The sequence below is a fragment of the Carcharodon carcharias genome, chromosome 1 (genome assembly GCF_017639515.1).
Source record: "Carcharodon carcharias isolate sCarCar2 chromosome 1, sCarCar2.pri, whole genome shotgun sequence".
Classification (NCBI taxonomy): Eukaryota; Metazoa; Chordata; class Chondrichthyes; order Lamniformes; family Lamnidae; genus Carcharodon; species Carcharodon carcharias.
Window position 1 is genome coordinate 136,455,751 of NC_054467.1, and position 25,104 is coordinate 136,480,854.

Sequence of the window (25,104 nt, forward strand, 5' to 3'; positions counted from 1 at the left end):
TGTGCAATCTGCCTTCCTGGGCCCTTTTATCTGGAATATAATTGTATTTGCATCCAATGGAAGAAAAACAGAAACTTTTCATAATTGCTTAAAATTAACTTTGTTATAAGTTAAGACTGGGGCCAGGATTTTTCATTGGGCAGGAGGCTCGGTGGGAGCGGGCGGGGGCAGTCACCATCCCTGATTGGCTCGGCACTGCGATTTCATGAGGGCAGGCCAATTAAAGCCCACCTTGTGTGGATTACGAGCGGTGTGCAGGCGGAGGGTGGAGGGAGCTGCCCGGAGCTGCCTCAGGGAGATTGAGCGCTTATAGCAAAATAAATAAAGACATGAGAAATTTAATGAAACATGTCTCCTTATGTGACTGGACATGTTTTTATTTTTCAAACGAAGTTTTTATTACATTTGTAATAGCTTTAGGAAACCTCATCCTGCTCGTGGATGAAATTTCCTAAAAAATGTAAAGGCCGCTTGGCCTTTTTACCTGCCCGCCAACTGTTAGGTTGGATGGAGAACTTACAATTCAGGTTAATTATCTGTTTAATAGCTTTAATAGGCCTACCAATTATTGGCGGGCGCGCAGCCGACTCCAGCGTGTGCCCGCCGAACAAAATATCTCGAGACAGCGTGATGACGTTGGGGTGCACGCCCGACATCATCGCGCATCATTTAACATTCTGGCATGTTGGGCCCGCCTCCGCATGCCGATTGTAAAATTCTGCTCTGGGTTATTTTTGGAAGTACAATGATACCTGTAAATTGCAGACACCTTAGGGCATCAGCTATCAAATTTTGCAGGTGTCCTTAATTTCAAAATTACCATTAAAAGCATAGTAAAAAATTCCTGGAGAATGAACAGTTAATCACCTAGCATCCATAATAGCAGAGAAACTGCTGTATTCTCAGGGAAGAGATGTGCTAGCATTCATACATGGTTGGTAAAGAGCGTTCCGTAAAAGGTGTTTTCTTTTACAAAACCTGCTGCTGCCTTGGATTGACCGTTCATGCACTGGCCTTGTGAGCATTTAAGAGCGACAAAGAATCAGCAGAAAGGGGAAGTCCCAGTGATTCCGATCCAGTGAAAGTTTTAGATAGAGTGGTTTTGCAACAGGCAGTATCATGTGTTTTAGACTGTTAAAGAGCTAGGTGTATTGAACACTGTCTGTCTGCAGTTCATAATTTGGGGTGTCCATTTTTCTTCCAGAGTCTCTGACATATTTAGCCATAGAAGTTATTTCAGTGCCTTAAGAACTTTTTTTTTGCCAGGTGTCTTTTTTTTTTTGCAGCCCCATTCATGTAGGTTCCTTCGTTGTGCCAAATCTAACATCATATTAGAGTATGTAACAACACTGTTACATTTATAGGGATGCTTCTCATGGATGGGGCTTAAAATTTTCTTTGTGTATTAAAATAATTAATTTAATTATGCTTTTAGTATTCAATAAAATGTTCAATTCTCAAAATGTTTTCTCTTTTTGCTCCTAGTGGGGAATGGAAAGTATTTTCAGGGAACGAATTAGGTGCCTTGTTGGGCTGGTGGAATTTTACTTGCTGGAAGAAGCAAAATCCAGAATCCAGTTGTCTGAAAAAAGCATATATGCTGTCCAGCACAGTCTCTTCAAAAATCCTCAGAGCAATTGCACTAAAAGAAGGATTCCATTTTGAGGTATGCTGGTCGTTTTGACTTAACTGTTAGCTATTAGCTGTGCATCAGCTGGGGCGAGGGTGGGCAGGCCATCCTGTGCCTTGCCTGATCCATGTGACATTTCTGTCAGGTCAGTTACACGGCGTGATGGCCACACAGTGAATTTATGCCCCACGACCTGCAAATCCAATGGCAGGGGCCCATGAATTTCTGCTCCAGGCCTCTGAGGAAAGGTTATGCAGAAGTACCCTTTCTAGACAACAGTTTCACATTATCTGTTAACTTCAGTGAAAATTGTATACTTTACATCTGACTCTTTTTAATAGATTCTGTGTCTAGATTTTGTTGAATGCAGATTACCTTTATTGCATTTGTCACCAGGTTGTGTCGTTGGTATTAGCAACATTTAGAATATTGTGTTTTCTCCCTTTGAATAGAGGAAAATTTTGAGGTCCCAGAACTACACGAGTTACTACCCAAGCCAAAACCAAGACTCTTCCCATTTATCATTTCATATAAGTTAAAGAGCCATCATCATACAACTAGACTTAATCTTTAAAAATGTTACTTGTGGAAATTTGTGAATATGGAAGTTATTTATAGGTACTGGACAGCCTTTGTCCAATGTTCAATAATCTAAGGGCATGCTATAGTTTTCTATTGCTTCTTAATCCCTTTCAGATTTCTGTATAGTCTTTGTGCTCTGCTAATGAGTGATCACTTCTATTAGACTTTGCCCACTACAGATGTAGGTCCAACGATTATACTTTTCAGATTATGTTTTGCTTCATTTTTGACCATCAGGAAAATACTTGGTCATGTGCAGTATCTTTCCTTTTCCCGAAAATATTTTAAAACCTTGTTACTGTTATAACAAACTGGCAACTCAAGTCAAACTGAGGATCAAACCAGGAAGCTTCCAGTTTTAATGGCCAAGGTTTCCAGCCCTGCTGCGTCGGGTTCCCCTGTGGCAAATGCGGGAGTCATTGAAACCTCCATTAGCTTTGGCAGCACCGGAAGATCCCAGGCCCAATAGCTCAACTGCTCTAGCTAAACTCATGAACCCATGGGTGAAACTCTAATGGTATTAATTACATTTACATTAGTATATCTGGGTTATTGGGTTTTTTTGGTAGTGTATAATATTTTCATTCACTGTTGCCACTAGCCATTTAAAGTGTTGTAGAGTGTCAGTACTTGATACCAAATTGTTGCACAAAATTGCAGTGACAAAACAAATATGCATTGCAAATATGTCTGATTTCATGATTCATATGTTGTAGAAATATAACATAGAAACTAGGAGCAGGAGTAGGCTATTTGGCCCTTCAAACCTGTTCCACCATGCAATATGATCATGGCTGATCCTCTATCTCAACGCCGTATTCCCGCTTTCTCTCCATACTCTTTGATGCCCCTAATATCAAAAAATTTATCAATTTCTTTATTGAATATACTCTGACCTGGTCTCCACAGCCTTCTGTGGTAGAGAATTCCACAGGTTGACCATCCTCTGAGTGAAGAAAGTTTTCCTCATCTCAGTTCTAAATGGCCTGCCCCGTATCCTGAGACTGTGGCCCCTGGTTCTTGACTCCCCAGCCAGGGGAAACATCCTCCCTGCATCCAGTCTGTCTAGCCCTGTTAGAATTTTATACTTTTCAATCAGATCCCTTCTTATTCTTCTAAACTCTGGTGAATACAGGCGCAGTTGAACCAACGTCTCCTCATACGACAGTCTTGCCATGCCCAGTATCAGCCTAGTGAACCTTCGCTGCACTCCATCTATGGCAAGTATATTCTTTCTTAGGTAGGGAGACGCAATACTCCAGGTGTGGTCTCATCGAGGCTTTGTATAAGTGCAGTAAGACTGCCCTACTTCTGAACTCCAATCCTCTTTCAATGAAGGCCAACATACCGTTTGCCTTCCTAATTGCTTGCTGCACCTGCCTATTTACTTTCATTGACTGTGTACAAGGACACCCAGATCCATTTGTACGTCCACATCTCCCAATATATCACCATTTAAATAATACTCTGCCTTTCTGTTTTTCACACCGAAATGTATAACTTCACATTTATCCACGTTATACTGCATCTGCCATGTGCTGCCCACACACACAGCTTTTCTAAATCTCCCTGAAGCCACCTATCATCCTCCTCACAACTCACAACTCCACCCAGTTTTGAGTCATCAGCAAACATGGAAATTTGGTTCTTTTATCCAAGTCACTTATATATATCGTGAATAGCTGGGGCCCAAGCACTGATCATTGCGGTACAACACTAACCATCACTTGCCACCTGGTAAAAGACTCATTTATTCCCACTACCTGTTTCTGGTCTGTCAACCAGTTCTCAATCCATGCCAGTATATTACCCCAATCCCATGTGCTTTAATTTTGCCCACCAGCCTCTTACGTGGGAACTTATCAAAAGCCTTCTTGAAATCCAAATACGCCACATCCGCTGCTTCTTCATTATCTATTCTACTAGTTACATCCTCAAAAAACTCCAGTAGATTAGCTATGCATAAATTCCCTTTTAAAAATCCATGCTGACTTTGTCTAATCCCGATAATGCTTTCTAAGTGTCCTGTTACCATGTCTTTTATAATAGACTCTAGTATTTTCCCCATTACTGATGTTAGACTAACTGGTCTGTAATTTTCTGTTTTTTCTCTTGCTCCTTTTTTAAATATTGGAGTTACGTTTGCCACCCGCCAATCTGTAGGAACTGCTGCAGAATCTGTAGAATTTTGGAAGATGCATCCAATATTTCTTGTGCCACTTCTTTAGTACTCTGGGATGTAGATTATCAGGCCCTGGGGATTTTTCAGCCTTTAACCCCATTAGCTTCCCTAACACCATTTTTTTACTAATACCGATGTTCTTCAATTCCTCTCTTTCACCATACCCTTAGTTCCCTAACATTTCTGGGAAATTATTCATGTCCTCTTTTGTGAAGACGGAACCAAAATATGTGTTCAATTCTTCTGCCATTTCTTTGTTCCCCATTATAATTTTCCCCTGTTTCTGACTGTAAGGGATCTACGTTTGACTTTGCAAATCTTTTTCTCTTCACATATTTATAAAAGCTTTTACAGTCAACTTTTATGTTCCTTGCAAGTTTACTCTCATACTCCATTTTCCTTTCTTGATCAATCTTTTTGCCCACTTTTGCTGAATTCTAAACAGCTCCCAATCCTCAGGCTTGCTGCTTTTTCAAGTAATTTTTTGTCTCCTCTTTGGATCTAATACTGTCCCTAATTTCTTTTGTAAGCCATGGTTGAGCCACCTTTCCTGTTTTATTTTTGTGTGAGGCAGGAATGAATAACTGTTGTAATTTATGCATGCATTCCTTAAATATTAGCCATTGCATATCCACTGACAATCCTTTTAGTAAGGCTCCCCAATCCATCATTGCCAGTTCGTAACCCATACCCTCGTAGTTCCCTTTGTTTAGCTTCAGAACCCTAGTTTCGGATTCAACATCTTCACTCTCCATCTTAATGAACAATTCTATCATTTCCCCAAGGGAATCTTGCACACCATAGATTGTTAATTAATCCTTTTTCGTTGCACAATATCAGCCTAGGGTAGCCTGCTCTCTAGTTGGTTCCTCAACATATTGGTCTAAAAAGCCATCATGCGCACACTCCAGGAAATCCTCCTCCACAGTATTATTGCTAGCTTGGTATGTCCAATCTATATGTAGATTAAAGTCACCCATGATTACAGTTGTACCCTTACTGCATGCATCTCTAATTTCTTGCTTAATGCCTTCCCTTACATCTCCATTACTGTTTGGGGGCCTATAGACAACACTTGCCAACGTTTTCTGCCCCTTGGTGTTTCTTATCTCCACCCAAACAGATTCCACATCTTGATTATCCTTCCTCGCTATTGCACTGATTTCCTCCTTTACTAACAATGCTACCCCACCTCCTTTCCCTATTTTTCTGTCCTTCCTAAATATTGAATACCCCTGGATGAACAGTTCCCATCCTTGGTCATCCTGCAGCCATGTCTCCGTAATTGCAACTATATCATAATCGTTTATATCTATTTGCGCTGTTAATTTATCTACTTTATTGCGAATGCTCCGCCATTAAGATACAATGCCTTTAGACTTGTCTTTTTAACCTTGTTATTCATCTTAGCTTTATTTTGCACTCTGACCGCATTTGTTTTTCGCCATTTTTTTTTGCCTTTCGCTTTTGCTTCTTACTTTTCTGTCTTTTGTTTCTATCCTTGTTTCCCCCTCCTCTGTCTCCCTGCTCAGTTCCCATCCCCCTGCCATTCAAGTTTAAACCTTCCCCAAATGCACTAGCAAACACCGCCCCGGGGATATTGGTCCCAGTCCTGACCAGATGCAACCTGTCCAGTTTGTACTGGTCTCACCTTCCCCAGAACTGGTCCCAATGTCCCAGGAATCTGAATCCCTCCCCCTACACCATTTCTTCAGCCACGTATTAATCTGATATGTCCTGTTATTTCTACTCTTGCTAGCATGTGGCACTGGAAGTAATCCTGAGATTACTACCTTTGAAGTCTTACCTTTTAATTTACAGCCTAACTCCCTATATTCAGCTTATGGGGCTCATCCCTTTTTTTTTTAACCTATGTTGTTGGTACCAATGTGTACCGTGACCACTGGCTGTTCACCCCTCTTCAGAATGCCCTGCAGTCTCTCTGAGACATCCTTGACCCTGGCACCAGGGAGGCAACATACTGTCCTGGAGTCTCTTTTGCAGCCACAGAAATGCCTGCCTGTTCCCTTTACTATTGAATCCCCTATCACTATAGCTCTGCCGCTCTTTTTCCTCCCCTCTTGTGCAACAGAGCCATCCGTGGTGCCATAGACATGGCTCCTGCTGCTTTCCCTTGAGAAGTCATCTCCTTCAACAATATCCAAAATGGTATATCTGTTAGAGAGGGTGACAACCGCAGGGGACTCCTGTACTTCCTGCCTTCCTCTACTCTGCCTGGTGGTCACCCACCCCCTCTCTGCCTGTTCAGTCTTTACCTGCGGTGTGACCACCTCACTGAACGTGCTGTCCACAATAATCTGAGCATCGTGGATGTTCCTCAGTGAATCCACCCACAGCTCCAGCTCCAAAATGCAGTTAGCTAGTAGCTGTGACTGGATACACTTCCTGCACATATAGTCACCAGGGGCACTGGAAGTGTCCATCACTTCCCACATAGTGCAAGAGGAGCATATCACAGGTGTGAGCTCTGCTGTCATGACTTCCTTTTAGATTAAGCTAGTTAGTTACTCCCTTTAAAGAATACTAATTACGTTAGGGGCCTTATTCCACTCCAAATATTCCCACTACAATCCAAAGTCCTCATCTTATTTTGTTTAAGCTAATGGACTGCAGCAGTTTAATTAGTAGAAGAAGTCAGGTACTCACCTGACCCTACTTACAAACCAGCTACCTCCCCTGCGTCGCGTCACTTTTTGAATCATGACATCCTCGCACCGCTTTCTTCCCCGAGTCTCCCCAGAACTCTCGCTCTGTCCTCGCACTGCTTTCAGCCCCGAGTCTAGCTCCTGCTCTAAATCTCCAATCTGACTCTCAGCTCCTGCTCTTTTTAAATCTCCGCTCTGACTCTCAGCTCCTGTTCTTTTTAAATCTTACCAAGGCTGCCACTCTTTTTGTGCTGCCTCCCAGTTCAGCTCTGGGGGACCAGCTGTTTTATCTGCTCCCCCCTCTCGCGGTGTTTTATCTGCTCCCCCCCCGCGCTGTTTTATCTGCTTCCCCCTCTCATGCTGTTTTATCTGCTGCCCCCTCTCACGCTGTTTTATCTGCTGCCCCCTCTCGCGCTGTTTTATCTGCTGCCCCCTCTCGCGCTGTTTTATCTGCTTCCTCCTCTTGCGCTGTTTAGCTTAATGTTTAGCTTGGGTTTAAAGCATTAAATATAAGATAAATGGGGGAAAAAACTGAGTTTGAGAAGTTGGTAAACACCCCTAAGATAATTACCATTCGAAGGATAGTCCATGTTTACTTAAGGTGTCAGAGTCAGAGGTGTGAAAAGAATAAACAATAAGCAGTAGCTTCAGGATGGAGCCTATAAATCTGGTAGGATTACAGCTGTCTCCATAAAGGGTTTAAATTATTCATGTGGGTCCCAGATCAAAGAAAGGTGGGAAAGCATTGGATAAACAAGGGAAAGTTTTAAAGTATCCATATACTTTTCAGGTGAAAATTGGGAATTGAAGTTAATTAGTGGAAATCTCTATCTGGGATATCCCAGGGTGTGCCACATTGCCTTGGAGATAGATTACAAGAGGCAGTCTTTTGTTTTGGGTTTATTTTGTGCTGTTCAGGTGCTTAGTGTCAATCGCTTAATGTCATGCCATTTAATCACCCCACTACACACAACAGAGGCCAATCTCCTGTGTTGTTGACCATTTCTGCTCTGGACTCTCCTTGTGGGAAATTATTTCTAAAAAACATTTTTTCCAAAGCTATTTAGAATGGCAACTGATTTTCTGTTGGAGAATTATCCTTATTAACAGTTGCCAACATGTCTGCCACTCTCCAAAGAAAGGAGTACTGCACTGTGGTCTGGTAACAGTGGTTATGAATTTCAATAATATGTGCCATTGACAGAACCATTATAATGTTGCAACTATACTTTATATTAAGATATTCTATTCATTAATCTCTTGGAGCACTGTATCACTACTTCCAACGTAACATCCACTCGGCTGTTCTCCATTCATATATTTCTTTGGTCCTTAACGTTTAATGCTGAGAAGTAAAACAGGATTATAATCATCGTGCAGTTCCTTTAAGAGTTAGTTAGCTGCTCTGTCTACTTTTTCCTCTTAAATTAAAAAAAAATCTAATAGCAAAAAATGAATCAGTTGTGGCATACCAGTTGCTAAAGTGCTGATGTTGTATTTCTGTATTTAGACCTTAGTTTTGATTGACATTTTTAAGTTGTTTTTTTTCATTAGAGCCAATTTAATTAGCCTTGGCACAGAACTAAAAGAAAGACTGCTGTGGCACAGTCAGGCACTCTGTTTGGCATTGATTGTATTCACAGAAATGTTTATGGCCTGGACAATTCCAGACTGCAGATTGATATGACTAAAATAGAATGTCGATGGTTAGTGTTCCTTTGTCCTCCATCCCTTCCTACATCCCAAAATGAGAAAAAGGCTAATTGTAAATTAGAGAAACAGTTTTTATTTACCACTGGCAGTAGTGTGATTCTAAGAGCGATAGATTAAGATTATGTCTTTTCTTTTAGGAAACCTTAACAGGCTTCAAATGGATGGGAAACAAAGCTAAAGAACTTATAGATAAGGGCAATACAGTGCTTTTTGCCTTTGAGGAAGCAATTGGTGAGACTGTTATTAACCACTGTTTTTTTGTTTACTACTTACTATTTTTAAAAAATACTGAGCTTCTCCTGCAATTCTGATGTGAAAATAATATATTCCAGCAAAAAAAATGGTCAATCTTTGACAACTGTGCAATTTTGGGAGGTGGGGTGTAGTTGAGATGGTTTTACAACGAATGAGGTGGGTTCATATAACTACAAGATTATCAGTAAACATTGGAAATGTCTTTGTGGCAGAAGAATACTGATGATTTGTATTGTGTAAGGCAAATAGAACCTTCGATTTCATTACAAAAACAGAATTACCTGGAAAAACTAAGCAGGTCTGACAGCATCGGCAGAGAAGAAAAAAGTTGACGTTTCAAGTCCTCGTAACCGTGTTCTGTTGAAGGGTCATGAGGATTCGAAGCGTCAACTTTTTTCTTCTCCGCCGATGCTGCCAGACCTGCTGAGTTTTTCCAGGTAATTCTGTTTTTGTTTTGGATTTCCAGCATCCGCAGTTTTTTATTTTTTATCTCTTTTTTACTTCTATTTCATATGACTAATAACTGTGCAGCTTAAATTCTATCATATTGACTATTAGTACTGTTCTTCAACTACAAAGTGTTATCATAAAAGCATTGATAATGAAGTACTTGAGAATTGCCTCAGCAGCTCATTCAATATTAAATAAAAGGTTTGTCTTTTATGTCCTCCCACCCCAATACTGAAAGAATTGCTGCCACATTATTGACTATTTTGAGGAAAATTGTTTTTTTCAGATGAACTTGATGGTAGCTTGTCGACAGCTAATGAAACTTATTTAAACATTAATGTTCATATTGATGAAGAGAGAAGTTTTGAATCAATATGCAGTGTAACTAGTTCTTCCAGAGAAAATTCAATTAATATTTCAGATGTAATCTTTTATTAGACCTCAGTGCTGAGAGTTCTAATTTAAAATGTTAAACCCAAATAATCTTTTTCTTATTGTTGGATCGAATCACAGATGTACATGTCCTGTTTTTATTTGACATTCAGCATATGTCATTTTCTTTTATTCCAAGCTCTCCCATTTTCTGGCAACCTGACAGCCACAACTTTAAACTTGTAAAGGTGGCAGACTCTGCTTTAACAGAGATCATTTATATTTGAATCTAATCTTGCTTTAAAAGTGGGTTTTTTGTAAGAAACGTGAGCAAAATAAAAGATTTTTTTTTGTGCAAAATGTAGGATATATGTCGACTGAATTTGTCCTGGATAAAGATGGTGTTAGTGCTGCTGCTATTGTTGCAGAACTGGCCAGCTATTTGGCAACTAAGAATACCACTCTGTCCCAGAATCTCAAAGCAATTTATGAAGAGTAAGTAGTGACATGATGCATCTTTTATATATGTTCCTTTCATTTTACTTTGAGCTCAACTGTCAACTTGGCTTCATGACCAGGAGACTGCCCTTAACTTGTTCGCTACTTGGAGTGACTTTCTATTATCCTGCTGTAAAATAAATATTGAATTATGTAAATTTTTAATAGGTTTACAATTTTGAAAGTCTCTTTTGTGTGCTTTACACTGACCTCTTCTTGCCTTCCCAGATTTTATTATTATATATTTTTAAGAGTAATGGAGATCTCTATAAAAACATAAGGGTGGCTATTGAAATGGTTCAAGAAAATTGGAGCAGCGGTTCAATATATTCCTGCATTGTACACCAAGGTTTTCTCACCATTTTACAAGTTTGCATTATTACATGAGATTTATATGTATGTTACACACCAAGGGCTGTATCTTACCTATGTCGGGCAGGCTGGGCGGGGGCGGGTGCGGAGCAGATTGCCGCCCGCAATCAGCTCTGCGCTGTCATTTTACATGGACCCGCCCTTAATTGGCCCACCCAGCATGACACATAGCAGGCAGCGCTCAGCGCTACCTGTTCAAGCATGGGGGAGGGAGAGAGAGTCGGGGCCTATGCTCTTTTGTGCATGTATGCGAAAGAGCGCAGCAATCTCCCTGAGGCAGCTGATTAAGTTGATGGTAAATTTTTTTAATAAAGAAGGAAAAATATGATTTAAACATGTCCCATCATGTGACAGTGTCACATGAGTTAGGGCATGTTTGTGAATTGTGCAAAATTTAATTAATTATTTTATAAAACCTTCAGGAAACCTCATCCCGCCCGTGGATGCGGTTTCCTGAAAAACGCGAAGGCTGCTTGGGCTCTTCACCTGCTTGTTAACCTTAAGGTTGGACGGGCAGCGTTGCAAACAAGTTTAATTGGTTTTTTAATGGCCTTAATAGGCTGTTGACAGTTCGGATGGCTGCGGCCACGCCTGGCATGTGCCTGCCAAGCGAAATATCTAAATGACACGTGATGATGCAGGGACACATGCCCGACGTCATCGTACATCATTTTGCGCATAGGCATGTTGGGTCCACCCCCACACGCTGACGGCAGTATTCTGGCCCAAGTTTGTTTAGTTCAAGCTGGATGTTAGGTATAATCCTTTTATCGAAATGTTTAGTTTGCATAGGATCTTGATCTTAAGTCAATACACAAACCAAGACATTCAGAAATTTGTTTTTGTCTTCTAGCTACACAGTAACTAATAGAACCAGTTGTTCAGTCACTCTTAGCTTGGCATTGATTGCTGGTGGGTGGCCAAATAATAAATCTAAAGTAACATCTATCTTTATTCGTTCAAGAGATACGAGCAACCCTGACAAGGCCATCATTTGTTATCTATCCCTAATTTTCCTTAAAAAGGTGGTGGTGAACCACCTTTTGAACCACTGAAGTCCTCGTGGTGTACTACACCCACTGTGCTGTTTGTGAGGCAGCTTCCGGATTTTGATCCAGCAGCAGTCAAGGAACAAGTCAGGATTGTGAGAGCGGGCATGAAATAACTTGTCGTGCTAGGATTCCCACGTGCCTGCTGCCCTTATTTTCTAGGTGCTGGAAGTTGTGGTTTAGAAGGTGATGTCAAAGGAGGGTTGGCGAAATGCTGCAGTGCATCTTATAGATAGTGCACGCTGCTGCTACTGTCCATCCGTAGTGGAGAATGTGAATGTTTAAGGTGGTAGGTGGGATGCCAATCAAGCAGGCTGCTTTGCCCTGGATGGTGTCCAGCTTCTTCAGTGTTGTGGGAGCTGCATTCATCCAGGCAAGTGGGGAGTATTCCATCACACTCCTGACTTGTGCCTTGTAGATGGTGGATAGGCTTTGGGGAGTCAAGAGGTGAGTTACTCACTGCAGGATTCCTAGTCTCTGACCTGCTCTTGTAACCACACTATTTATATGGCTAGTCCTGTTCAGTTTCTGGTCAATGGTAACCCACAGGTTGTTGATAGTGGAGGATTCAGCAATGGTAATGCTATTGAATATCAAGGGATGGTCGTTGCTTGGCACTTATGTGGCACGAATGTTACTTGCTGCTTATCAGTCCAAACCTGAATGTTGTCCAGGTTGTCTTGTACGTGGGCATGGATTGCTTCAGTATCTGAGGAGTCATAAATGGTGCAGAACATTGTGCAGTCGTCTGCAAAAATCTCCACTTCTGACCTCTATGTCCAGGTCTTGCTTCATGCAGGCAAGGACTGCCTCAGTACCTGAAGAATTACAGATGGCACTGAACACTGCAATCATCAGCGAACATCCCTTCCTCTGGTGGGAGATGGAAACTCTTTGAAGAAGCAGCTGAAGATGGTTGGGCTGAGATAAACTGATTTTGATCTACAAGGAAGTTGAGAGTAAATGAGGGGTAGGCAGGAAAGTGGAGTTAAGGCCACAATCAGATCAGTCATGATCTTATTGAATGGCCCATTCCTGCTCCTATTTCTTAGGTTCTTGTGTTAGATGATGCGAGATGGTGACATATGGGATTACATCGTGCTAAATGGCGAGTCATGAATGTTGCACTATTAGGAACATGTGCTGCCGCATTTCAAGTTACTGTGGGTGTAATTTGACACTTGTCTGTGTGAAATAAAAGTGTTGCTATTTATATAATTTTTTAATTATCTTTTTGTTTATCTAGATATGGCTATCATCTCTCTAAGGCTTCATACTTCATCTGCCATAATCCTGAGACAATTGATAGACTATTCCAGAATTTACGAAAGTATAATGAAACAAACCAATATCCAAAAACCTGTGGGAAGTTTGAAATTTCTGACATTCGAGATTTAACCACTGGCTACGATAGCAGCCAACCAGACAAAAATGCTGTAAGTGAAGTAACCTTAAATTCACTTCCAACAGTTTTAAGATTCACCTGCAGAGGGAGTCAGCGATACTTAAAAATTTACAGCACAGGCAGTCCTTGACTTAATGATAACAGAATTACCTGGAAAAACACAGCAGGTCTGGCAGCATCGGCGGAGAAGAAAAGAGTTGACGTTTCGAGTCCTCATGACCCTTCGACAGAACTTGAGTTCGAGTCCAAGAAAGAGTTGAAATATAAGCTGGTTTAAGGTGTGTGTGTGGGGGGCGGAGAGATAGAGAGAGAGAGAGAAAGGATGGGGGAGGTGGTGTGGTTGTAGGGACAAACAAGCAGTGATAGAAGCAGATCATCAAAAGATGTCAACGACAATAGTACAATAGAACACATAGGTGTTAAAGTTAAAGTTGGTGATATTATCTAAACGAATGTGCTAATTAAGAATGGATGGTAGGGCACTCAAGGTATAGCTCTAGTGGGGTTTTTTTTTATATAATGGAAATAGGTGGGAAAAGAAAAATCTTTATAATTTATTGGAAAAAAAAAGGAAGGGGGAAACAGAAAGGGGGTGGGGATGGGGGAGGGAGCTCACGACCTAAAGTTGTTGAATTCAGTATTCAGTCCGGAAGGCTGTAAAGTCCCTAGTCGGAAGATGAGGTGTTGTTCCTCCAGTTTACGTTGGGCTTCACTGGAACAATGCAGCAAGCCAAGGACAGACATGTGGGCAAGAGAGCAGGGTGGAGTATTAAAATGGCAAGCGACAGGGACGTTTGGGTCATTCTTGCGGACAGACCGCAGGTGTTCTGCAAAGCGGTCGCCCAGTTTACGTTTGGTCTCTCCAATGTAGAGGCGACCACATTGGGAGCAACGAATGCAATAGACTAAGTTGGGGGAAATGCAAGTGAAATGCTGCTTCACTTGAAAGGAGTGTTTGGGTCCTTGGACGGTGAGGAGAGAGGAAGTGAAGGGGCAGGTGTTGCATCTTTTGCGTGGGCATGGGGTGGTGCCATAGGAGGGGGTTGAGGAGTAGGGGGTGATGGAGGAGTGGACCAGGGTGTCCCGGAGGGAGCGATCCCTACGGAATGCCGATAAGGGGGGTGAAGGGAAAATGTGTTTGGTGGTGGCATCATGCTGGAGTTGGCGGAAATGGCGGAGGATGATCCTTTGAATGCGGAGGCTGGTGGGGTGATAAGTGAGGACAAGGGGGACCCTATCATGTTTGTGGGAGGGAGGAGAAGGCGTGAGGGCGGATGTGAGGGAGATGGGCCGGACACGGTTGAGGGCCCTGTCAACGACCGTGGGTGGAAAACCTCGGTTAAGGAAGAAGGAGGACATGTCAGAGGAACTGTTTTTGAATGTAGCATCATCGGAACAGATGCGACGGAGGCGAAGGAACTGAGAGAATGGGATGGAGTCCTTACAGGAAGCGGGGTGTGAGGAGCTGTAGTCGAGATAGCTGTGGGAGTCGGTGGGTTTGTAATGGATATTGGTGGACAGTCTATCACCAGAGATTGAGACAGAGAGGTCAAGGAGGGGAAGGGAAATGTCAGAGATGGACCACGTGAAAATGATGGAGGGGCTCCTCTCACCCATTCTAACCTGTTTCTCTCTGAACTTACTGCACTCCATTCTCTCAGGTCCAACACTGACATTGTCATCAAACCCGCTGACAAGGGTGGTGCTGTTGTTGTCTGGCGCACTGACCTCTACCTCGCGGAGGCTGAGCGTCAACTCGCAGACACTTCCTCCTACCTCTCCCTGGACTATGACCCCACCACTGAACATCAAGCCATTGTTTCCAGGACTGTCACTGACCTCATCTCCTCTGGGGATCTCCCTCCCACAGCTTCCAACCTGATAGTCGCCCAACCTCGGACGGCCCGCTTCTATCTCCTACCCAAAATCCACAAACAGAACTGCCCCGGTAGACCGATCGTCTCAGCTTGCTCCTGCCCCACAGAACTCATTTCTCGTTATCTTGACTCCCTTCTCTCTCCCCTTGTCCAGTCCCTTCCCACCTACATCCGTGATTCCTCTGACACCTTCCGTCACATCAACAATTCCAGTTCCCTGGCCCCAACCGCTTCCGCTTCACCATGGACGTCCAATCCCTCTACACCTCCATCCCCCACCAGGATGGTTTGAGGGCCCTTAGCTTCTTCCTCGAACAGAGGCCCGAACAATCCCCATCCACCACTACTCTCCTCCGTCTGGCTGAACTTGTTCTCACGCTGAACAATTTCTCCTTCAACTCCTCTCACTTCCTCCAAATAAAAGGTGTGGCTATGGGTACCCGCATGGGCCCCAGCTATGCCTGTCTCTTTATGGGGTATGTGGAACATTCCTTGTTGCAGTCCTACTCCGGCCCCCTTCCACAACTCTTTCTCCGGTACATCGATGATTACTTCGGTGCCGCTTCATGCTCTCGTCGGGACTTGGAAAAATTTATTAATTTTGCTTCCAATCTCCACCCCTCCATCATTTTCACGTGGTCCATCTCTGACACTTCCCTTCCCTTCCTTGACCTCTCTGTCTCAATCTCTGGTGATAGACTGTCCACCAATATCCATTACAAACCCACCAACTCCCACAGCTATCTCGACACAGCTCCTCACACCCCGCTTCCTGTAAGGACTCCATCCCATTCTCTCAGTTCCTTCGCCTCCGTCGCATCTGTTCTAATGATGCTACCTTCAAAAACAGTTCCTCTGACATGTCCTCCTTCTTCCTTAACCGAGGTTTTCCACCCACGGTCGTTGACAGGGCCCTCAACCGTGTCCGGCCCATCTCCCCCGCATCCGCCCTCACGCCTTCTCCTCCCTCCCAGAAACATGATAGGGTCCCCCTTGTCCTCACTTATCACCCCACCAGCCTCCGCATTCAAAGGATCATCCTCCGCCATTTCCGCCAACTCCAGCATGATGCCACCACCAAACACATTTTCCCTTCACCCCTCTTATCGGCATTCCGTAGGGATCGCTCCCTCCGGGACACCCTGGTCCACTCCTCCATCACCCCCTACTCCTCAACCCCCTCCTATGGCACCACCCCATGCCCACGCAAAAGATGCAACACCTGCCCCTTCACTTCCTCTCTCCTCACCGTCCAAGGACCCAAACACTCCTTTGAAGTGAAGCAGCATTTCACTTGTATTTCCCCCAACCTAGTCTATTGCATTCATTGCTCCCAATGTGGTCTCCTCTACATTGGAGAGACCAAACGTAAACTGGGCGACCGCTTTGCAGAACACCTGCGGTCTGTCCGCAAGAATGACCCAAACGTCCCTGTCGCTTGCCATTTTAACACTCCACCCTGCTCTCTTGCCCACATGTCTGTCCTTGGCTTGCTGCATTGTTCCAGTGAAGCCCAACGTAAACTGGAGGAACAACACCTCATCTTCCGACTAGGGACTTTACAGCCTTCCGGACTGAATATTGAATTCAACAACTTTAGGTCGTGAGCTCCCTCCCCCATCCCCACCCCCTTTCTGTTTCCCCCTTCCTTTTTTTTCCAATAAATTATAAAGATTTTCCTTTTCCCACCTATTTCCATTATATAAAAAATAAACCCCCACTAGAGCTATACCTTGAGTGCCCTACCATCCATTCTTAATTAGCACATTCGTTTAGATAATATCACCAACTTTAACTTTAACACCTATGTGTTCTATTGTACTATTGTCGTTGACATCTTTTGATGATCTGCTTCTATCATTGCTTGTTTGTCCCTACAACCACACCACCCCCGCCACCTCTCTCTCTCTCTATCTCTCCGCCCCCCACACACACACCTTAAACCAGCTTATATTTCAACTCTTTCTTGGACTCGAACTCAAGTTCTGTCGAAGGGTCATGAGGACTCGAAACGTCAACTCTTTTCTTCTCCGCCGATGCTGCCAGACCTGCTGAGTTTTTCCAGGTAATTCTGTTTTTGTTTTGGATTTCCAGCATCCGCAGTTTTTTTGTTTTTATCTTGACTTAATGATGTTTGAATTACGATGAACGGCACTTACAAAGTTTAGAAATTGACACCCTGTTTTGTCTTTCCCAGTTGGTTCAATTTTGACACCACGCCAGCAAACAAGTCCAAATGTCCTTATACACCAATCACTGGAAGCAAGCATGCTGGTGCAGCTAGCAGTTAAGAAGGCAAATGGTGTGTTGGCCTTCATTGCGAGAGGACTTGAGTTCAGGAGCAAGAATGTCTTACTGCAGTGTACAGGGCCTTGGTGAGACCACACCTGGGGTTTTGTGTGCAGTTTTGGTTTCCTTACCTAAGAAGGGATACACTTGCCATAGAGGGAGTGCAACAAAGGTTCACCAGACTGATTCCTGGGATGACAAGATTGTTGTATGAGGAGAGATTGGGCTGACTTGGCCCGTATTCGCAGGAGTTTAGAAGAATGCAAGGAGATCTCATTGAAATATCTAAAGTTCTGTCAGGGATAGACAGTCTAGATGCAGGAATGATGTTTCCTCTGATGGGGTGTCTAGAACAAGGGTTCACAATCTTAGGATACAGGAAAGACCATTTAGGACTGAGATGAGAAACTTCTTCACTCAGAGCAGTGAATCTATGCAATTCTGTACCACAGAAAGCTGGGGAGGCCAAGTCACTGAATATATTTAAGAACGAAATAGATTTTTGCACTCTAAAGCCATCAAGGGGCATGGGGAGAGCGCAGAAGTACAGCGTTGAGACAGAGGATCAGCCCTGATCACATTGAGTGATGGAGCAGGCTCGAAGGGCCGACTGACCTCCTCCTGCTCCTATTTTCTATGTTTCTGTGTTCATATGTGCTCATGAGCATTCTGCGCTGCCCATCTCCCTGACTCCAGATGCTCAGTTGCTGTCCCGATGTCATTAGTATAGTACTGTACTATATTTCGGTAAATACTTTTACCTTATTATGTGATTTTTTTCAATTTACTATGATTGCAATTTACAACATAAATACATTAATGTTGCTCGTCTATAATTGATTAAGTGCAAAATTCTGGGTTATTTTGGTGAAAATAGGGTATTGGGCCTTGGTTCAGGAGCCAATCCCCCATTTATAAAATTGTTCTTATGGGAAAATCGATTCTGAGTTATGACATTTCGACTTAAGGTGCAATGTTCAGGAACCAATTGCGTCGTAATTCCAAGGACTGCCTGTAATGCTAAATTTTACATGCTAATGAACAATTCATAGTTCTTTTTTAGGGAAGTGTACCCTGGCGATAACTTTTAATCAGCTAACAGCAAAGCCTTTTAAATAGCTTCTAATGCTTTTTGAACAATTTGTAAAGGTGACTTACATAGAAGAGATGTCTAATTAATTTTGTAATGTTATATGGATGAGGTTTCCAAACTTTTGTGTGTAAATATTGATACCTTCCTGTGTAAAATGTGATGCAATAGATGAAAATGAGGACGTTTAAGAAACCAGAAAGGGGGAGGGAAACATAAATAATGATAAACAAGTGAAGGAGGAGAGAGCCAGAAAGAGAAATAATGAAAAACGGAGGTGGAGACTTATTTTTTGTGAGATTCTGGGTATCTTTTTTGGAGAGTCCCACTAAGCAAGTTTCGTAACCTTCATAAAAGATGAGTTGTGTTCTATCGAGAATTGGTTTTGGTTTTAATTTCCATCGGCTGCCAAAGGAAAACAGTGCTATTGTAGAAAATATTATTATAAATTACCACAGAATAACATTCTAGTAAGCCAACAGTTTGAAAAAAATGATAGAAATCACATGAACTGAGATGGTTCATCAGGACCAAAGAGCTTTGAAAACCTACAGTGTAAAAGTGTGTGTTTAAGTATGTAAAATAAAATTCTTTGTAGCCTGGGATTTTCTGCTTGGCCCTAAGGAATTTTAGTAACTGTTTGCCTATCTGTATTTTAGGTGCTTCCAACCAGTAAAAGCAGCCAAATGATCACTTTCACATTCAAGAATGGATGTGTAGCCACAATGAGAACTAGTGGGACAGAGCCTAAAATTAAATATTATGCAGAGATATGTGCACCGCCTGGAAATAGGTAACATCTTATTAGTTTAAACTTTTAAAATATGCAATATTGTTTCATTTAACTGATTTCTGATTGTCAGAAATATTTAAAGAATTAGCAAACTGTGAATGCTGGAAATTTGGAGAGAGAAAATGAGACACAAAGTGCTGGAAATAAACAACAAATCTGTCAGAGCCTACACCTGAAACATTGGGCTGAATTTTGCCGTCAGCGAGCAGGGGGCAGGAAGGCGGAGGCACAGCAAAATCAGCTGCGGGCCCGCCGACCTGTCAATGGCCAATTGAGGCCATTGATAGGATAATTAAAACAATTAAAGGACCTGCTTGTCCAACCTTAAGGTTGGCGGGCAGGCCAGGAGCCCCAGTGGGCTTCTGAAAAAACATGAAACCTCATCCACTGGCGGGATGAGGTTTCATGTAGGGTTTAAAAAAACTTGAAAAAGTTTTAGTGAAATTTATTAACATGTCCCATCTCGTGTGACATTGTCACATGAGGGGGACACGTTAAGGATTTTTTTATTTTTCTATTTTTAATGTTTGTACTACTTTCATTGATCTCCCTGAGGCAGCACTTAGCCTCAGGGAGATGTGCGCTCTTTCGTGCGCATGCACAAAAGAGCGCACTCTTGCATTTGGGGAAACCCCCCACCGCCCGCACAGGAAGCACATAGTGCTTCCCGCCGGACATCATGCTGGGCGGGCATTAATTGGCCCGCCCACTTAAAATGGCGGTGGAGCCTGCTTCTTCAGCGGGGATTGGCTCCCCGCCCGCCGGAGATTGGGTCAGGCCTGCCTGCCCAGTAGGCAGAAAATTCTGCCCATTAACTTTGGCAAAAGATAACTTGATGTCCATTTTCGGCACTTTCCATTTTTGTACACCGGTATTAATTGATTTAGCTGTCTTTTATCCTCTAGGCTTTAGGCAAAGTCTGCATTTGTTTTCTTATTGATTAACTTTTAAGAAATGGATAAAGTACATTTAACCTCCCTACAAGGTTGCAAGCTTTGCACAGACTAATTTTGTAAATATTGAATAGTTCAGAAAGACCTAGTTGTGAAGAGATTTTTGGTAAATTATATTTGACCAAAGACTACTCAGCAATTATCTTACTTTTTATAGCATTGGAGCCTAAAGTGGAGCAGCATGAACGGGTCAGCTAACTGGATATCACAGTTAACCAGATTTTCAAAACAAAACAGGAAGCAGGAGCAAGGCTGTGATTCAGATAGAGAGATGATTTGCAGAATTCTGTGAATCGTCCCAGGGAAGCTAGACATTTAAGTGCTTCTATAATCATCTGATAACATTTCCCTGCTCTTACCACATCTAAGCCTTTAGCCTTGGGCTGTGTCTTTTAATATTTTTCTCCCCTGCATGATGGTTGCAAGGTCTTTGTTGATGAGCATTGTTGGTTCAACCACAACCTTGGACTGTCCGAAATGTTTCCACCAACGTTTGACAAACCTGTATCTGTTCATTTCCCACCATTGCTATGCTCCTTTCTCTCTGAATCAGAGCCCTGCTCCCAGCTTCCTGTTTTGTTCTGAAAATCTGGCTGTGATATCTAGCTAATTTACCCCTTCATGCTGCTCCCCTTTAGGTGGCACCAATGCTTAAAAATTAAGATGAAAATGGAACTGTTAAAGTAAACAGAGGCCACATGAAGAGTAAGAGGAGAAATTACAGGAAAGTGAGCTAGGATAAAGATGAAAATTGGTGAGGGGAGAAACAAAATGTGATGCGATAGATGAAAATGAGGACATTTAAGAAACCAGAAAGGGGGAGGCAAACATAAATAATGATGAACAAGTGAAGGAGGAGAGAGCCAGAAAGAGAAATAATGAAAACCGGAGGCGGAGACTTATTTTTTGTGAGATTCTGGGTATCTTTTTTGGAGAGTCCCACTAAGCAAGTTTCGTAACCTTCATAAAAGATGAATTGTGTTCTACTGAGAATTGGTTTTGGTTTGAGTCTATCTTGAACAAAATCATATGGATGGGATTTCAACTTTAACCATCATTTTCTCAGTGTTTGTGCCTATAACAGGAATATTTGTCAATGAGTCCTGATATGAATCAACGGTAAAAGAGGATATAAGAGATAATATAATGAGCAGGCTGTGGGGACTTTATGGGTAGAATTAAGAAATGCTAAAGGATTTAAAATGTAGTGAGATTTGTGTATAGTATCCCTGGTAGCAGCAATGAAGTGGTAGATTGTATAAATGCAGAGATTAGAAAAGCATGTAGCAAAGCCAAAATGGTTTTAATAGGGGATTTTAACTTTCATATAGCGTGGCTAAGCACACCAGCACACATCAAAAAGGTGGTGAATTTCTTCTGTCTGGGATAATTTTCTGCATGAATATGCCTTAGAACAAACAAGAGGGCATGTCATGTTAGACTTTGCAATGAGCCAGATCTAGTTAACAGCCTAATAGTTCATGAATATTTATCTAATAGCGATAACATAATCAAGTGCAAAGTTGTGTCTGAATGGGAGAATCTCGAATGAACTGCTAAGATTATATATTTTGGTAAGACTGATTTCAATAAATCTTAGCAAATCTGTTAATGGACAAGACAACAGAAGATCAGTGGAAGGTGTTTAAAAAGAATTTAATGTGATACAGAAACAATCAAAACCATTAAGAGGCAAGAACTTTACTTGCCAAAAACGACAGCCATAAACAATGAGGAGATCAGAGACAAAGTCAAATGGAAGCTGGATACTGACTAGCCTGCTGGATCTGGCTCTCCATGAGGTTTGGCAACTGCTCAATGGAGGAGGCCATGCGCGTAGACAGAAGGGAAATGGCAGCACTCAGCTTGGATGGACTCCTCCATCGTCCAAACCAGGGTGCACATACCCCCTGGAATATCTGCCAAATTTTCTTGCACTTCATGCTGAACTTCCAGCACCTTGTACCTTACTGATAACTCCAAAAGCCTGACATCAGGCTGGGGCTCAGCATGGGCCTTGCCTCCCACATTCTTCTGGCGGTCAGTGGCCTCATTTGTCACATCCTCCTATAGTTAATCTGGCGTGGTTGTGGTGCTTCAAACAAGCTGTGATCCTGGGCATAGTTTTCCGTGCCCATTGGCATTTGGTGTGTTTGGTGGCATGAGCGGACCATATGGCGAGAAGGCCAAAAATCAGTTTCACAACGTCATGAAACCAGTTTGCGATCTTCCGCTCTGCTTGTCAATGGCAGGCCACGTTTCCCGCCGTAGGACGTAGGGGACTTCATGGTAATACATCTGCATATAATTATAAACCCAGCTCACTGGAATCATCCCCCCTGCTGGATCATCTGAGCACGTCAGTGGTCCACAACTGTACATGAGCGACGTGCACTTCACTCGGCACTTCAAGGTTTGTTTGCCTACCTTGCTTTGGGCACCACTCACGGTCATCAGTGCCAGGCTTTGAGGCATCACCACATCATGGGCAGGTCTCTACCAGACCAGCCATAAGGTGGGAGTGGCTTTTCAACGGCTGTAGGGCTAGGGCTTGCTTAGGAAAGAGGCAGGAGTGGCCTCAGGCAAGGGAAGAAAGAGGCCGTATGGTGAAGGCTGTACTGGGGAAGGAGGGTATCCCAGGTTGTGTGTGGGGTCAAGTGGCCTCAAGACGATGAAAGGGGAGGAGGCAGTCTACAGAGGATATGAGGCCAGATGGAGATGTGAGGGTGTGTGTGAGGGAGTGAATGATGTCCCTTGAACTGGCAGAGTGAGATGCCAGTGCATATGTGATGGGCTCAAGTGTGAGAGTTTAGAGTGATGTGATGGTTGCCTTATTTGGCGGCATGGATGAGATCATTCGTCCTCTATCTGCATTGGATGGCCAACCTCTTCTGTGCAGTATTGGCACTGATCATCACTGCCATCGCCTAACAAGCTAGAATGGTAAAGTTGCTGCCCCTCCCACTGCCAGAGTGGGGGTAGAGGACATCAGAACGGGCCTCCGCAGCATCCAAAAGACGCTCATTGGACGTGTCACTAAACCGGGGGACTGCACCCTTTTGCCCTTCGGGGCCATGTCTTCTGTGCTGCAGTGCTGGGCTGGAAGCACTGAGGGATGTGTGTGTGTGGCTGCACTTTAAATGTGGCGTCTGGCGTGAAGCAGCAGCAAGGTGACAGCATGACAGGAAATCAGAGCCCACTCACCATCAAAACAGCGTGCTTCCTGAGAATGTATGACTAATGAAACGGGACTGGGACAATATGGCGTGAGAAGCCGCCATTGCAGCCAGTAGGTTCTTTTTCCCGCCCGCTTACCCCACTTAGTGCAAATTTGGGATGATTCCAGTCCCTGAATCTACTCGTGAAAGTATACCCACCAACATGAAAACATATGCACTGCTAGAAGGTGCAGGGGGATGATGTGACAATGTATCCAATGCATCTCCTCTTCCTCGGAGGTGGACAACTGTCCCCCCAGGGTAGCAGCTCTCTGTTCTTATGGTTGACATGTGTGAGGGAATAGAAGGAGTAAAGAGTTTTGTTCTTCCAAACAAGAAGTCCAGAACTGGCTGGAGTTCAAATCGATCTATGTACAATCGAGGACATAGGAACACCATCACTCGCGCCTGCTCAAGAGGCTACACATTCCCTTGTGACTACAGTGAGAGAGTACAGATACTGGCGAGGGAGAGACCACCTTATCGCTGACAATGGAGTGAGGCTGCATCTTCTATGAAAGGAATGGACACAGCCCAACCAAAGGGTTTGAGCCTGGCAGTGACCCTCGCAAGGTCACTCCGGATTGGCTCAATGCCACACTTGCCTGTGGGTTCAGAGTCAACAGCTAGGGTGGCGGCTGCTTAGGCATTGTGCCTGTGCTTGTGGGGCACCTCAATAGTACTTTATTGGTTATAAAGTACTTTGGGGCATCCTAAGTTTGTGAAAGACACTACAGAAATCCAAGTTTATTTTTCTTCAATTCCACAGGCTTCAACTTTAGCCATCAATTTTTTGATAGATTATCTTCTGGAAGTCCATATAAATAACGTCCACAGACATTCCCCTGTCCACTACTTTTAATGACCTCTTTGAAAAATTCAATCCAGTTCACGGGGAAATTACCTGCCCTTTACAAATCCATGCTGAGTGCGTCTGATCAGTTTAAAATGTTCAAGCTTCTCAGTCTCGCAATCCTTAATTATAGACTCTCAATTTCCAGACAACAGATGTTAGACCAACCGGTTTGTAATTTCCTGGTTTCCCCCTCTCTCATTTCTCAAATAGTGGAGAACTTTGGAAGATTATAATTAGGGCACCTGCAATGTCTCACTTACTTCTTATAAAAACCTGGTCCTAGGAATTTGTCACTTTTTGCCATTGTTTAATTCCTTATTATTATTTTGCTTCTATTAATCTGGATGAGTCCCTTATTCTGATTCAATATTAGTTTTTTGGGACGTTTAGCATGCTGATCTCTCCCTCAACTAGAAATGCTGACTCCAAGTAACTATTCAGCCTGTCCATCACTATAATCAGTTTTCAAGTGATCCCTAATATAATTCTAAAAAGTTTTTGTGATAATTTTTATATCCCATGTGAGTTTCTTTTCAAACTTCCTTTTTGTAGTGCCTACTATCTGTATTGTGACCTTATGTTCATTGTGTCTTTCCCAGTCACCAGGATCTGCGCTTTTTTGCGTTTTTGTAGGAGGGATATGCACAGACCTACATATCAGCCCCCTCAACATGAGCTTAGGGGACCTAGGCGAGAGTGGGGTGTGAGATTTGGAAATTTCCCCCAGCTTCTTGTCCATCTCAGGTGAGGAAGGAGATATAAATGTAGCTTGCAAGGGAGAAGGAGTGGCTGTCCACTACATTTCAGGGCTCCCCTCGGGTGCTTCACATGTGGACAGTGGCTCCTCAGCCTCT

The 25,104-nt window shown here is 43.1% G+C and overlaps 1 protein-coding gene across 2 annotated transcripts in view; it reads left to right on the forward strand.

The window, feature by feature from the left end:
- Window positions 1–25,104, forward strand: part of pgm2 (phosphoglucomutase 2) — an 85,216-nt gene that overhangs the window by 49,609 nt on the left and 10,503 nt on the right. For both annotated transcript variants that reach the window (XM_041196218.1, XM_041196227.1), the window contains 5 exons: window positions 1,486–1,666; window positions 8,911–9,004; window positions 10,216–10,345; window positions 13,016–13,205; window positions 19,090–19,223. In XM_041196218.1, coding sequence (XP_041052152.1) covers window positions 1,486–1,666; window positions 8,911–9,004; window positions 10,216–10,345; window positions 13,016–13,205; window positions 19,090–19,223 — 729 coding nt within the window. The remainder of the gene's footprint in view (window positions 1–1,485; window positions 1,667–8,910; window positions 9,005–10,215; window positions 10,346–13,015; window positions 13,206–19,089; window positions 19,224–25,104) is intronic.